Genomic DNA, 16602 nt, shown 5'->3' with positions numbered 1-16602 from the left:
GTCAATTGTTGTCATCTTTATCTGACAAGTCAATTCTAGTTATCTCTCATGTTCTTGATTATTGTTTATGATACTTAATTTTTAGAAAAGGTCTTTAACATCTTTATTTGATCCATGTTCAATTTCCAAATAATTTTCAGATGAATGCTGTAAATGTGTCTTACCTTGTTCTATGCTGATCTAAACATAAGAATTTCATAAGACGGTGTGTAAATAAATCTACATCTAGGTATTAAATTCATTATATATAAGGTAAAGTATGTTTAATGGCACAGTAGAATAAACAGGCTATGATTACAAGTCCTAAGATTATAAATATAATAATGATATCAAATATACGCACACACAAACACAATCCAACAGAATTCTTGACTCTATTTCTTTTTTCATGGATAAAGGTAGCAAACATTCCTCTATGCCTAACATTTAAAAACACATCTACAAAAGCAAATGAACTCATCTGCAAAATAAAAAGCACATATCTTTAATTTCTAATGTTTTATTATAGATTTTTAAGATACATATTTATTTTCATTTCATTAGCTTAAAGAAAGTAAGTTACACAAGAATAAGCTTTTGCAGGTCTCCTAAAGTAAATTATTATATTTTAAATTTGTTATGAAGCTATAAATAAAACACATATTGTGCTTATGTGAATGAAACCACAGCATAATCTGAGTGCATCTGCAATACAGAGTATTCTCATTGTTTCAATAAGACAAAAGAAAAACATTACCTATTAGAATTAAAAGCCTGACCTTCAGCTATTCATTAGTCAAAAATAATTAATCATTAAATACTCACTGATTACAAAACAAAATTGTTAAAAAGCAAAGGTGACTAAAATAAACGTGTTCTTGGGCTTTTCATTTTTTGGAATCACTGGAGGCAAATAAACAAAGTTAAACCCTCATGTGGGAGGATCAGGCTGCCCAACAGCATTGTAGCTGAGACTTAACATTAAAGCCAGCTTCAAAAAAGCCTGTTAGTCCTACCATCAATATGATAAATTTGAATCAAGATGGTAAAAAAAATTTTTTAAGCAGCAAAAATGCAAATATGCCACCTTGGTAAGACAAGGTGTCAGGCAATTTGCCAAAAGAGTTATTTCAAGTCAGTGGCTCAGTCAAAGTAGAATTCCAGTCTCCAAACTTTTGTTAGGCTAATTTTCATTAAGTGGATGATTATGAGAGAGGAAAAGGATCTTAAAAATCCCAGTGAAGGTGAGTAAAAGTGGAGATTCAGAAGAGCCGAGGAGTGCTATAAATTTTCAGGAGCAGAGGGAGGCACTCAAGTCTATGGAGGGAAAATTGAAGAGGAAGACAGTCTAAAGCTCAGTTGTCCAACGAGTAAGCACAGCCCACAAGGGTACTAAAAGTAGTACATGAATGTGAGCCTAGAAAAGTTGTAATTAGATGATCAAATGATCTCTCTCCTTGGTCCATCTTCTCTTAATCTTAACACATTATTTGACATTTTGCCCTACACTTGTATCAATTAGATCTATAGTTTTTTTCAGATCTTGCCTCTATTGTAATGTTGTTCGTAGTTGTCTTTCACACAGATATTGAGTTAACAAGAACAAAGAAAATGTGATGTGTTTTAGCAATAATAGACCGAACTGAGGAAAGATGGGATAGAATGTATTATAAACATTCTCAAACTTTCAGGAAATGAAAAAGTCACAAATTGAACTTTTAAATATGGAGTGGATTGTGTAAGAGCAGGAGGATAATGGTAATCTATTCTGAATTTGAAACCTCAGTGTGAATAACTGCCATATGTGATGATTTTCAGTATTGGCAAAGGACATAAAGACGGAACACGTGAACCTACTTGTCCACGTCGTCTAACCTAATTTAAAAAGTGTTAGAAGGAGTTTGGAGAGGATGATTTGAGGCTTAATATTGTCCAAATTTACTGTTTTAGTTCTAGTCATGTGCTTTCATTGAGGAAAATTGATCAGAGGCAGGTTTTAACGTATTTTGTTCATATTACACATGTTGAAATAAGCCAGACAATATATTGAAACACACTCAATATCTGGACCAATTCTCAATATCTGGGCAGTAACCATTAAATCAAATTCAATATAATTACATAGAACGAATTTTAAGACATCCACTATTATTAATAAATATACATAAATTATACAACATGTTTTGTAAAAGTAACTGAATTTTTAAAGAGATGCCTATTTTTAAATGATACTCTCTTTTTTCAGATAGATAACTTCATACTTTAGCACTATTTAATTTCTCAGCCACTAGACATAAATTGGACTGAAACAGAGAGAGCAAAACTCTTTAATGTATAAACTGTCAGATGTGAATGATTTCCATACTGGTAACAAAATAAAATTTTTAAAAGGAATGGAAAATGCAATTCTTGTTATTTAAATGGCTGATTATTTATAGACACAATAGAAAATATACTGGTAATTTTGCAAATAAACCAGCATTTCTATTTAAATATATGGTCAGTTCTGATGCTCTCATAGGGCATGGGCCTCAGTGTTCCAATGTAGAGTCTCCTAGGAGTAGGGTAGAGACTGCTCTATGTTAACAATCAGTAACAGAAGAACGTCAAGAATCATATCCATTAGCATTTGTTCAGAACAGTCAAAATGGCATAAAATATAGTTTATTAATGGAGTCAGTACCTCTGGTTTACACTTTTCTATTAAACAACATGGCAAATGTTTTCAAAACTTAGCTAGAATAATAATTAAAACTATTCTGTTGTCAGATGTTCAGACTCACACATATCATGATGTTAGAGAAAACTATAAACAAACATTTCTCAAGTAGTATGTTTTTCAAAACCTTTTAAAGTCTGCATACAGTGCTCAGTCCCATTATAGCTATTTGGTTAAAGTCATTTATTTTATGTATTCATCTACACTGCCTCATTGCTAAATGGGCTTGAGGTTGATGTGCTCGATTTAAAAACAAAACCAAAAATGCATAAATATATCTAACACCCTAGCCAGAAGATTCTTTTGTCATTCATTCATAGGTAATACTTTGGCCCCGTGCGCATTGATGTAGGTGATTAGAATTTTGGCTCTCTGTTCTATCACATCAATAAGCTTTTCAATTCCTTGTCTACCTCCTTGACTTTCCCAATACACTTTATCAAGAAAAAGAGACTGAAGGAGTTTCTGCCGTAAGTGCTGGCTCTTCAAAACAGAAACTGCAGAAGCGGGAAATCTGAAAAGATAAAATGATATTTCAATCTTAGTAATTGCTTGGGAATAGAACTCCTTACCCAATTGTTCTGCCTTTCATTAATCTGTCATAAATCACATTATCAAGTGGTATCTTTGAGAACCAAAACATTTTTGTCACTGCCAAGATGATACTTCTCTAAATAATAATAAAGTAGAAGAAAGTGTTTCAAGTGAACTGAATATTCTATTGAATATTCTATACCATTCAGAACATGACAGACATTCTTACCTAAGGTCATTCTATACTGTCAAACAGAGGCATAGAATTGGAAAGGATTCTATTAGACAGCAGAAATACTTTTCTTAGTCTTAGGTTCATTTCACGGTGGAAACCCCTTTAATCTGTCAAGCAGAATGGTATCCTCTGAAGTACCAAGGTGGGGTTTTATGCAAGAAAATATGAGAGAATAATTGATAGTGACAATTTCAATAAAGTACTGCCTGAGTAGAAGTTACACAACTGAATTTAAATGTGAAATCATCAAATATATATACTAAAATGAGAGAAGAATCATTCAAAAACATCAAATTGAAGAAAGAATTGTCTTTAAGTCATATCATACTTCTGGAACTCTGAGGATTTAGGAGCATTTTATTTAACTGGATTATTAAGTTGTTTTCAAATAAATTTAGCAAAACTCAAGTTTCAGAGAAAAGTTTTAGTTCCAGAATGAGTCTCTTTGGAAAACCTAAAACCAGTTTAGAGGTGTCTTTGCTGGATTACCTTAAAAGAGTGCATTGTGCTTGCTTTTCTTCATTTAGAAAGTAAAAAGCCAGGATTCAGGCATATACATTATCTGAAGGACTTCTTAGCAAAATTTCTGGATCAAAAACATAAGTAATATTTTGCTAAATCCCCAATTTGACATTTCCCAGCTCTCATTAAAATGCTGACAAGGCACAGTAAAAATAGTTTTCATAGTAAATTTCTAATAAACTCAGTTATACCTCAAAAACTGTAGTGAGAACATATACACTTGTTTAAAGAGTACACCTTGCCAGAAATTTTAGGCCTTATAAGCACCTCTTCCAAATTCCAATGGAGCACAATGGAGATGGCACACAGGGTTCCTGAAAGCCAAGGGTCAGGTGCTCTAGCAGCTCTGATGCTGCAGAAAAAACAAAGACCACAGTGCTGGACATGCTTAAGGCGTGTGATTAAGTCTGGAATGAAAGAATGCTTATAAGAAGCTCTGAGTTCCCTGAAGACATTACAATATAGTTTCGGCCCTAAACTTTAGGGGCTCCAGTATTAAGTAGCATTTTTGCTTTATGAAGTATTCATAATCCATGAATTGTCACTTCTATAGCCCTTCAACTAATTTAGCTGTGGCAGAATGTATGAGATGAAATTGTTAAAACCACTGGATCTCTTTAGTGACTAATCCTTTTCATAAAGGAAAGCAAAAACATTACCTGTCTCTGTACTACATTGCTATAATAGTAGGAATATTCAATGCATAAATCTAGGATTAGAAAAGTCTTCATTTTTGCTTTTCAATGTATGAATTATATTTTCAAAAAAGATTTAACTTCAAACCCATTACTCCTCATAAATCTTCTTTGAAAGAAGAAATAAAGATATTCACATTTACATCAATGTATGAAACGGATGAACTGTATTCTTCAGGCACTCTTAATTCTAAGAGGGAATTTAGGGATTTAAGAAGACCCTGTAATATCAACTTAGTAAGTGATGTCTCAGGAAAGTAAATTTTCCCATACATAAAATTTCCTTAGCTTAAAAGAGAGAACTTGCCACGTATCCTGCCTTCAATCTACAAAGAGATATGAGAAACAAGTATCAACAGGGCAGGACCTGGCAAAAACTTATAAAATTGGGTCTGATAAAACTCTCACAAGAACAGCATTGCTTTTACTACTAAAGTACATAAAAATCCATACCATGTAAGTCATACTGTTCAGGAAGAATGATTGAAATATGCTCCAGAATATTAACAACAGTAATAATAACAGAGCATGAACACCACAGTTATTACAGAAAAAAAAAAAAAACTGGACTTGGATTTAGAAGACCTGGGTTCTACCTCAATTTTAGACTTGCTCATGACCTTTCCAGAAGTCACTTCGCTTCGCATAGCTGGTTAGCTATTTTACCAATGAACCCTTTAAGTCTCCACTCTACGGCAGTTTCTTAGTCAATATGATTTCTGACTAAGGTGGGAAGTATGGAGGAGGATGGCTCTGCCCACTATGAGGTGGAGCTTGAAATCCAGCCACAATTTCCATTGCTGGGGTTGAACAGCTCACGCTTTATAGCTGGGTTCTTGCCATTACTAAGTGTTTTAATTTCCTTTATTTCCAAGCAGGTGTCAGATCAAGTGTGCCATGGGCAGTCACTGTATTTTAACTTCTGCATTGCAGAACTCCTTCTTTGGTTCCCTCTCCACTCTGCATTCTTTCTGAGTCTTGCCAGATGTCCCCAGATCTTTGAGATCTTCCTTGAATTCTTGGTCAACCCTAACTAGCCTCCAGAAGCCCTCCCTTTCAGTTGTTAGATACTTTTCCCCTTAATCTATGTCTGCTAGAAGGATTTCAAAATGCTGAAAAATCCTCCTGCTGAATTAAACAGCCAGCTGTCCTTTGAGACTATGCCTTACTTACCAGATTGGCTGTCATTTTCTACTGCATCCATAAAAGTCACTTGAGTTTATTATGAATGTGGACATTCTGCCATGTCAATATTTGCATGTCTATTAGTTCTTCCCATGTCCTATCTTATGCCTAATAGTGGAGCCTCTGCCACCTGCTTATGCCTAATAGTGGAGCCTCTGCCGCCTGCTTATCCCTTCTCTGCCAAATCCTACGCCAGAGGTCCCTGCATTCTTCCAATATAACCCACATGGATTTTCACAATGAATGTGAAATGTAGCATGAGCTATGTAGGTGGTATGGGTTGGAGACAGAGATGTCAGGGATGCACTCTGGTTCTGCTCTTCTTGAGTTTATTTCCCTTCTTGGGTCTCCATTTCCAGATTCCACATTCATAATTACTTTCAAGGGTTAAAATGATCAGATGTAAGATGTGAGTTTTCTCAGAACCTTGCTACTTATCTAATATAAAAGTCATGTTCTGCAGATGTGGCTATAAAACTTACTCTTTGATGCCTTCTAACAATTTGAAGTTTAAGTTATCTTCACTCCTGTCGAAGAAGCCCTTGTTGTCTATAAAAACCAAATGCCTTGGGTCATGCTTTCGCTGGATAATGTGTGCTAGAGCCGCAGAACCTTGGTCATCACATTTTGGCCTCAATCCATTCTGTACACAGGCATCTTCCTTGCGAGGTCTGAAGCCACAGCAATTTGTATCTAAGCGATTATAAATCTATAAATGGAAAACACAAACAAAACCAAGGTGCTGAGTGAAAACAAAACTTGGAAAAGTAACAAGATTTTCAACGACTAGTGCTTTCTGAATAGCTGACTTGCCAGAATCTAAGAGGGCCAGCCTCCTTTAATTAAAGACAACTGTCAGAATAAGTCCAAGGTTCATATCCTTCTGACTCAGTCATGGTTATAAGCATTCCCAGCTTCTGCTAATAGATCCAAAGTCAGATGATCCAAGTTAGGCATCTCCACCCTAACTATTCAAAGTTCCCACTGACATCACATACAGACACACGGCCAGCAGAATCTCTGACTCCAAAACACTGTTGCACTTCTATGTATCTAGAAGGTTCTGTCTCGTTTTCTCCCTTGGCTAGTTTATGGAAAATTGGAGTTACTTCATTGCCACAAAAAGTTTATTGCTTCCCCTAGCCTATCTGGACTTCAGTATTACAGTAATCTAACTTGAAATTACATAGAAGAAATATATTGAAGAAATGTGCAATCCAATCATGAAAACTAAAAGCACTATGTAAATGGAGGCCACAGCTAGATTCTAAATAAGTGAGCAGAATGAACACAATGGGCCTATTGAGGTTTATTATGGGAGTTAGGGATACCACCCTATAGAATAGGGTAACCAGATTATTTAGAAAAAGAATTGTTTAATTCCATTTCTTTTGGGCAAGGAAAGAAATATTTATGAATCAGGTAAAATACAGCGTGGGCAAAGAAATTAGGTAAATTTAAGTCAAATCTCTGCTTTCAAACTTCTTAGCTCTGCAACCTTGTGTAGATTTATTTTCATCACTGACTCTCAATTTAAATGCTCGGGTAACAGGAATGATACTCTTTACCTTGCACAGCTGATAGAAAGATTTATGAAAATATGTGTACATCCTGCAGCCCTGACCCAAGCATCTGTAAGACACCAAAAAATGAAAATCACCATGACTCTTATCGAGACAGACCGACATATTATCTGAAGTTATTTACCTCAAAACGTGCTTCTAACATAAAGAGTAATTTGTCTACTTTAAATAAAGAAAAACTCAGCCTCTGAGGCATTAAGTAACCTGCACTGGGTAGAATATTAGTAAATAAGTAGCAAAGTTAGGATTTAGACATAGATTTGTTTGTCTCCAAAATTCCACGATATCCCCCCCAGTACATTGTATTGAACGGTTTAAGGCTAACTAGTCAAAATTTGTTTGTGTGCTCCTGAATCAAAAGATGACTACACAGGCACTGCCACTTTAATTCTTTTGGCATTAAATTCCCATCTTGTTCTCCTCCTCTAGTGTTTCTGCAGATCCCATGGAGCTGTCTAGGAGATCAGCTGCTTAGAAAGGGATGCAAAAAAGCAGTGCCAAAATTTAGTCTACTTTGGAATAATCATTTATTCATTCATCCAACAAACACTTATTGAACATCTTCTGTATCCTATCAGTGAACTAGGCACCAAGGTAAATGTTGCCCATGGTCAGCACCTCTCCACCATTACCACTTCCAATGGAAATTGAAGTGGTCATTTAGTTTTTTTTAGCTACCACAGCAAGCTTCAAGAACTGGACAAAAGACTTTATTCTTTGCTTTCTGTATGTAAACAGACCTTGTATCCAATAGCATGCTTGAGATCAAGGACTGTAAGAGAAGTTAGCATAAGCCAATTTTCTATAAAGTTTATGTAAATCTGGTCACATGGGTGGCAAGTGAGCGAGCAAGCATTTGCACCAAAGGGTACACTGTTAGCCTAGAAACAGTCACAGAAAAGGAGGGTTCTGTCAAGATTGGTTCCAATCTGCTGATCCATGGGACCAAAAGTCTAATCTGTAGTTTATCCAAAAAGTCACAGAGGTTGACTCCAGGGAACAGTAAGTTACCTGATCTAATTCTGAACCACTGCTTGTTAATGTACATTTGTTTGACATGAGCATAAGAAGGTTTCCCAAAGTGAGCTAGAGCGCCCCAAGGAAATCACTATAGGTTAGAATAGCAAATGAAATGAAAAAAGCACAAATTAGAAACTTTTATAAAAATGTATTGAGCCCTTTCTTCTCAATTTCAGTCATTTTATGCAGTACCTTCACTGACTTTGAATATAAAAGAAATCAAATGATACAAAAGATACTGCACCTGATTGCCAATTATTTAAGGTGAGACAGAACATGAAAAATAACTTTTCTAAAAGCTGCTTCCCATCCAATCACCTCTTTTTTAAAATACAGATTAGCTAATGATTCTCAAATAATCTGTTCATTTTTATCATCATCAATGTTTTTTCTAGTTATATTGACATTAAAAATTTGAGACTACAATATCAAAGTCTATTATATTGGACACATGTGTTTTGAATTTAACCCTTAAAGAAAACTCTACCAAACATTTCTTAAATCCTTCTTCAAACCCTGAGCTCTTCCATCATTGTGGATTTCATAGTAGTGGGGAAAGGACTAAGATACGTAACTACATTTGTAGTGTTTCTATAACAAAGCCATGAGTATCCTAGATTTATGTTAAATAATAAGCTCTTTAGAGATAAGGCCCCTTCAGTACTTCTGTAAACATTATATATTTTCTATTTTTAAACTACATGAAAGCATTAAAAGTTAAAGGTGGAAAAGATTGATTTAGGTCATCTTTTTATTGCCTTACCAACTTTAGACTGTTTGCTACAGTGTACTTTTGAAGTGCTTCATCTGATCTAATTTTGAATCACTCAACAGTCTGTGATGACTTCATCGCTTCCCTGACAGGCTGTTGTGCCATTCAGATCTAACAGACATTATTATTGAAAACAGGTGTGTGTGTTCAGCCCAACTTGTTTTCTAGAAAATGTTGCCACTCATTTTTTTCAGATCTATATATGTACTTGATGGACACACACACACACACACATATATATATATATACACACATATATACACACACACACATACATATACATACACATATGTGTGTGTGTGTATATATATATATGCCAAGTGTATATATGCATATACACACACACACGTGTGTGTGTGTGTGTGTGTGTGTGTGTGTGTGTATACTTGGTGGACATATATATATGTGTGTGTGTATACATATATAGTGTGTGTGTGCGATATATATACACATATATACATATATGTATACATATATACATATATATACACATATATACATATATGTATACATATATACATATATATATGTGTGTGTGTGTATATATATATATATATATATATATACAGTGTGTGTGTGTGTGTGCATGCACAAACACTGTGTGTATACTTTAGATGGAAAATCAGCTTGTAATGTCTCAAATAATTTAGATTTTACTTTGTTTTCCTTATCCTCCAACTATAGTAAATTAAGTCTTTGTATTATCACCCTTGCCTAGCAAGGGCTTACGTACCTTTTAATTCATGTTCTCCAGCTCTTCTTGGAATTTTGTTTATAGCCTTCCTTTTGAATTCTCATTCAATATACCAAAAATAACTTGACCACAAAAACATAATCTACTCCCTTAAATTCAGTGCCATTTTGTTGGGCAGTTAATTTAGTTATATATTGAGCATATTTATGCTTACTTTTAGGACAGCTTATCTATTTTTAAAGCCTAATAAAGCATATCCTGCATAGCTATGAATCCATAATATGGTTTAATAGACTTATTGAGTACACACATTAAAACAATCACTGAACTACTGCATGATTAAGCACTGTAGTGCACATCTACGTGTTTGTGTAGGTAATTATCCTACAAAGAAGGCTATTTGGGGATAAATTTTTGTCAACTAAGCAATGGTGAGTGTTAGTCCTCATTACTGCTGCTTGTTCAAATTCACATCTTCTCATTCTTTAAAACAGGAATATCTTTTGCAAAACTGATCTTCTGCATCTTAAAATTACTGCCAACCACCATTTTCCATAAAATGACTCTTTCCTTTCTTAGGAAAATACATCTTTTCAATGTTTACCTAACTAAAATTATACTCAGAAAAACCCAGGTGTTCCAACCAAATTTTTTGTTGGTGGTGGTGGGATATTTTTAGATATTCCTTCTTCTAAATTTGTTTTAATCCCATTTTCCTTTGGTAGTGTTAGTTTTGCCTGCAGGAAAAAAAAGTATAAGTGACTCAGATTATGCTTACAGTACCTAAACAAGGGTGCCTCTGCCGCACTGTCCTGGCTCCCCAAACCCATTAGAAATCTGCAGAAACCCAAAGATGTTCCATCCCTATTCACACTATCCATGCCAGCTATGTCTTCAAAAACTGGTCTAACAAAAAATTGTGTCAATCTTTTCACATCTTCTTTTTCCTCAAAACAATATGACTAAATAACTGATTTCTGGCAATGTTTGGATGAAGGCAATAAAAGGTACTATATTTTTATTTTATTTATACATGTAATGCTGCTAATGTTAACAATGAAAAATATTAAGAGCAGTCATATATTGAGTGTTTAGTATGCGCCAGGAACTGTATACTTAATGCTTCACATGTATTATTTCATTTAATCCTCATAGTAACTTTAAGATATAGGTGATACCAATAGTCTCATTTGATAAATGAGGAAACTGAGGCACAAAAGGGCTAGCTGACTTTCTCAAGGCCCCTCAACTCTTAAATGACAGAACTCAGGATTCCAGCCCAGATATCTAAGGCTTTAAAGTCCATGTTCTTAATCATCCTGATCGTATCGCTCAGGTATAGTCTCCAAAGTGATACTGCAAAAAAGGAAGTGCATTTGTGTAGAACGTTAAATGATACTGAATTTAAAATATTGGTTATAAGGGATTCATCAGAAACACAAAGAACTTCAATAGGATTTCAGAGAAAAACTCATGGAGGAGAAGGTATTACAGTTAAATTTTAAGAGTCAGGCAGTGTTAGCTAAAAACCAGGCAAAGGCATGAAGGTAAGAAATCCAAAGACATCTTTAGAGACACAATGAGCGTATTTGGTCAGCGCTTCTCTATGTGGACTATTGTTTTGTTAAATAAATAAATAATGATTAATTATTAGAGAAATAAAATATTTAAAATGGAAAATACCAGATAAATATCTTGTTAGACTCAGCAGACAAATTACTGTATAAAATTATTATTAAAGTTTCTGAATGCTTATTTGTAAATCTAGAGACAACAGATGCTGAAGAGGATGTGGAGAAATAGAAACATTTTTATACTGTTGATGGTTGTGCAAATTAGTTCAACCATTGTGGAAGACAGTGTGGCAATTCCTCAAGGATCTAGAAATAGAAATTCCATTTGACCCAGCAATCCCATTACTGGGTATATACCCAAAGGACTATAAATCGTTCTATTATGAAGACACATGCACACGTATGTTCTGTTTACAATAGCAAAGACCTGGAACCAACTGAAATGCCCACCAGCGATAAACTGGACAAAGAAAATGTAGCACATATACACCATGGAATACTGTGCAGCCATAAAAAATGGTGAGTTTGTGTTCTTTGTAGGGACATGAATAAACGTGGAAACCATCATTCTCAGCAAACTGACACAAGAACAGAAAATCAAAAAACACCGCATGTTCTGACTCATAGATGGGTGATGAACAATGAGAACACGTGGACACAGAGGGGAGCATCACACACTGGGGTCTGTTAGTGGGGACTAGGGGAGGGAGAGTGGGAGGAAAGGTGGGGAGGGATAACATGGGGAGAAATGTCAGGTATAGGTGATAGGGGGATGGAGACAACAAACCACCTTGCCATGAATGTACCTATGCAACAATCTTGCATGATCAGCACATGTACCCCAGAATCTAAAGTACAGTTTAAAACAAACAAACAAACACAAGCTAAAAATGTTTTATGTGTCTGCAAGTTTCATTAGTATTTTCTCATGCGGAGCTGGAAGAAAGGTCAAAGGCAAGTGAGTAGGGCATCAGGTGAAAACATTAAAGAAATGAAAACCAAAGGAACACAGGCAGAATGTACTTGACAGCTAGAGAGGGTAAAATGAGGATGTTCTTCTTAACATAGGCCGGAAATTCACATTACCCAAATGTTATTATCATTCAATCCTGTTAGTTAAATTAGATAAACCTCTGTTTTTCCACCTCTGTTTTCCACCTCTTTAAGAGTCTAAGTGAGGGTATATTCTGCAGGTATGTATGTAGGTGTTTGTGTGTTTCTGGTTTGGTAAATCAATGTCTTAAGCTCCTTACCATCTCTTTTCAAATGATTTGTTTTTAGCATTTAAAAACTGTATCTTTAGAAAGAAAAATGCATTATCAGAGAGAAGGTATAAATATGCAACAAGACATGTAATTAGTGGAATTTAACAATTCACCATAGTGATTCACCCAATGCCTAGCAAATAGTAGGCACTCAATAAATGTTTGTTATTGAACCCTGCTAAAAGTTGGTATCCACTTTGTATTCGGCTATTTACAATGCTCCTCCAAAGCACTGTCTTGTATTATAAAGAGTCAAATAAACAAAATGATGGTGGCTTATCAAGATATGGAGTTTTTTTTTAATGCAGCATCCACTGAATAAAGTACAAAAAAAAAAAAAAACTGAACTGGCCAAACAATGGAATTGCCTGTACTTGTTACGTGATTTTGGTTAGCTTCTTTTGTGGGTTTTAAATTAACTAACCATGGATAATGAATTCTCATATCTCACAGAGGGTCTGCCACAATGCCATGTATGTACTAGGCATTCAATAAATACATACAAGGCAGGCTGATAGAAACAACCAAAAGAAATTCTTTTCTATAATTAGTAGTTTTCTGGAAGATTCCTTTCAAGCCGATTTATCTCATGGGATATCGCATTCAGAAAAAAGTTCCATTTGCAATAATTATTTTAATTATTTTGAAAAGGAAAAAAAAACAGTGACAATTGTTATCATTATCAGTACCTCTTCAGACAGACAGATACAAAAATATATGGACTTATTTGTTTATCAGCTCATAACTTACATTGGAAGATTCCTCTACATGAATTTTTCTTGATATAAACCATGGATGGTTGCCATATTATCAGTGGAACTAGAGTTGGCCCCATGTAGTCTAGTGAGTGTACAAAGGGACATCAGATTGTAGAGAATGCAACTTCAGACAAATTTCACAGTCCCCATGGCACTTGTTAATATGGACACAGCCTCTTACTTGGAAAGCCACACAAAGCAAAAGCCCACAGTATTCCCCCCGCTCCACCCGCGCCAGCACCCGTATCACTTGGGAACTCTCACCACATAAAATAATGGATTTCATTCTTGTTCTATGCTGCCATGACAACAGGTGCCTGTTAAATTAGTGAGCATGCATATGCGGCTTTCAGAGCAGTTGATGAACGATGAGAAATGTAAAAATCGTCTGCATTATAGAAATCTAACAATGGGCATAGGCTCCATCGTGTCTCTGCCTCTGTATTAAAACCCATATACTGCACCTCTCAATAAGAACCAGAAGCCAAACATCACTATGCCACAGAAAGACTGGAGTCACCAGGCAAGCAACAATCTATTTTTGGAGAAAGAAAATTCATGTTCTATAATTTGCACAAGCAGAGATATATTAAAATAGTCTCTGTCAAAGACACATCCACTTTCCTGTAAAGATTTAAAAAGAACACTCAGACTAAAACAAATTGCTTTTGCATTTTATGAAATTCTGATTTATAGAATGAATTTTTATTAAGCAATAAATTAAACATAGCAATGAAAAAACCTTACTACAATAAAATTTTTAAATTATCTTCTTCAGTGAAAGTAAAACACCACTACTTGGAACTAAATCTATAAAATAGAATTAGAAATAAGCTAAAACGTGTTCATTTACATCTGAAGGAATAGTAGCACTGAAAACCTTTTCGTGCTTAACTCAATATGTATTACTTTTATTATTAATATAGAATTTCTATCAATTTTATTTTTTCTATAATATAGATTTTTGAAGTAAAATGACAAAAATAAGTAAAGATAAGCTAAATGACTATATTAAAAATCAATTTTGGTTATGGTTAACAGAACCTAATGTAGCAAACAAATTTAATAGCTATTTGAACATACATTTTTATAAAAATAAGTTCTCTTTTAAAAAATAAATTAATTTTGACAGCCTAATTATTTTCTGGTCATTAAAAATCAATTTTGCTTTTATGAATTAAAACTTTTCTTAAAAATTACTTTTACATATGTGTATAAAATTTTCCAATCTACTTTTCTGTGCTCCTTGGGTTAGCAAATAGCTATAAAATCAAGCCCTTTATATAAGCTGGTTAAAATATTTCAGAACACTGCTAAAGTACTTTACATTAAAAGTTTATAATCATCAAAATAATCCAGAATGGTATGTATTTTCCCCATCTTACAATTGAAGAAAAAAGTTCACAGAGGATAGCAACCTGCCTAAGGAGATAAAACTAGTGACTCATATGGATTTCAAAAGACATCCTCTTGCCTACCATGATGCTTCCCCCTGCTACAAAAGACAAAGTTCTTGCTTTCATGAAGATTACAACTTAATGCCTCTAAGTATGATTCACTGGGTATTCTCTACAGCAACCAGCATCATGCTTTGTACAATGCAGGTACTCTATAAATGTTAGTTGAAAGAAATCAAAGAATGCATACCAGCTCCACTCAGCTCACCCATCGAAACAGAATGCAGATAGCTAACTACTAAAAGCTCTGTTTTTCCGTACCCACTCTTTTGTAGAAATCTTAAAATCACAGAATCTAAGAATCACAGAAATGTAAAACCTTTGAAGTTACTAGATCCTCTATAGACAAAAGGGAGTTTATTTCAGAAAAGATAACCTAGAGCAATGGACTTCAAACTTTTGATTTCAGAATTCTTTGACACTTAAAAATTACTGAGGACCCCCAAGAGTATTCATTTGTAGTTATTTACCATATTAAATGAAGAATTAAAGCCAAGAATTTAAAAAACAAATATGTATTAAATTCATATAAAAATATCATATGTTAATATAAATTACATCTTTTAAAGGATTTTGCTATACTTTCCAAACAAATAAGAGAAGTGGAATTGTTCTTTCAAGTTAAAATGGCATTTAACGAAAAAAGCAGCTAGCTCAGCTCACAATTCAAACAATTACATGAGTAGTTTCCTCAAGATGACCATTGAACTGTGAGATATAGTTGATATGCTTTATACATTCTCATTTTGTCACACACAGGATATTAAAAAGACAGGTGACTCCAAACTATACTACAAGTCTACAGTAATCAAAACAGCATGGTCAGGTACCAAAACAGAGAGATAGACCAATGGAACAGAACAGAGGCCTCAGAGGCAACGCCACACATCTACAATCATCTGATCTTTGACAAACCTGACAAAAACAAGCAATAGGGAAAAGAGTCCCTGTTTAATAAATGATGTTGGAAAAACTGGCTAGCTATGTGCAGAAAGCAGAAACTGGACCCCTTCCTGACACCTTACACTAAAATTAACTCCAGAGGATTAAAGACTTAAACATAAGACCTAACACCATAAAAACCCTAGAAGAAAATCTAGGCAAAACCATTCAGGACATAGGCATAGGCAAGGACTTCATGACTAAAACACCAAAACATTGGCAACAAAAGTCTAAATAGACAAATGAGACCTAATCAAACTCCAGAGCTTCTGCACAACAAAAGAAACAGTCATTAGAGTGAATCGGCAACCAACAGAATGGGAAAAAATTTTTGCAATCTACCCATCTGACAAAGGGCTAATATCCAGAATCTACAAAGATTTATTCTAACAGATTTACAAGAAAAAAACAAACAAGCCCATTCAAAAGTGGACGAAGGATATGAACAGACACTTTACAAAAGAAGACATACATGAGGCCAACAAACATATGAAAAAATGCTCATCATCACTGGTCATTAGAGAAATGCAAATCAAAACCACACTGAGATACCACGTCACGTCAGTTAGAATGGCGATCATTAAAAAATCTGGAGACAACAGATGCTGGAGAGGATGTGGAGAAATAGGAACACTTTTACACTGTTGGTGGGAGTGTAAATTAGTTCA

At 34.6% G+C, this 16602-nt stretch overlaps 1 protein-coding gene across 5 annotated transcripts in view; it reads right to left on the bottom strand.

The window, feature by feature from the left end:
* Nucleotides 1-210: 210 nt before the first annotated feature.
* GASK1B (golgi associated kinase 1B) overlaps nt 211-16602 on the bottom strand; it is a 52032-nt gene continuing 35640 nt past the window's right edge. For all 5 annotated transcript variants that reach the window (XM_017526022.2, XM_017526020.1, XM_037737605.1 and 2 more), the window contains exons 4-5: nt 6352-6578; nt 211-3212 (exon numbers count right to left, since the gene is read on the bottom strand). In XM_017526022.2, coding sequence (XP_017381511.1) covers nt 3005-3212; nt 6352-6578 — 435 coding nt within the window. In that variant the 3' untranslated portion in view covers nt 211-3004. The remainder of the gene's footprint in view (nt 3213-6351; nt 6579-16602) is intronic.

The sequence above is a fragment of the Cebus imitator genome, unplaced genomic scaffold, assembly GCF_001604975.1.
Source record: "Cebus imitator isolate Cc_AM_T3 unplaced genomic scaffold, Cebus_imitator-1.0 Scaffold40, whole genome shotgun sequence".
NCBI classification, from domain to species: Eukaryota; Metazoa; Chordata; class Mammalia; order Primates; family Cebidae; genus Cebus; species Cebus imitator.
Note: the sequence above shows the minus strand (reverse complement) of the source record. Positions and strands in the feature narration are given on the sequence as shown.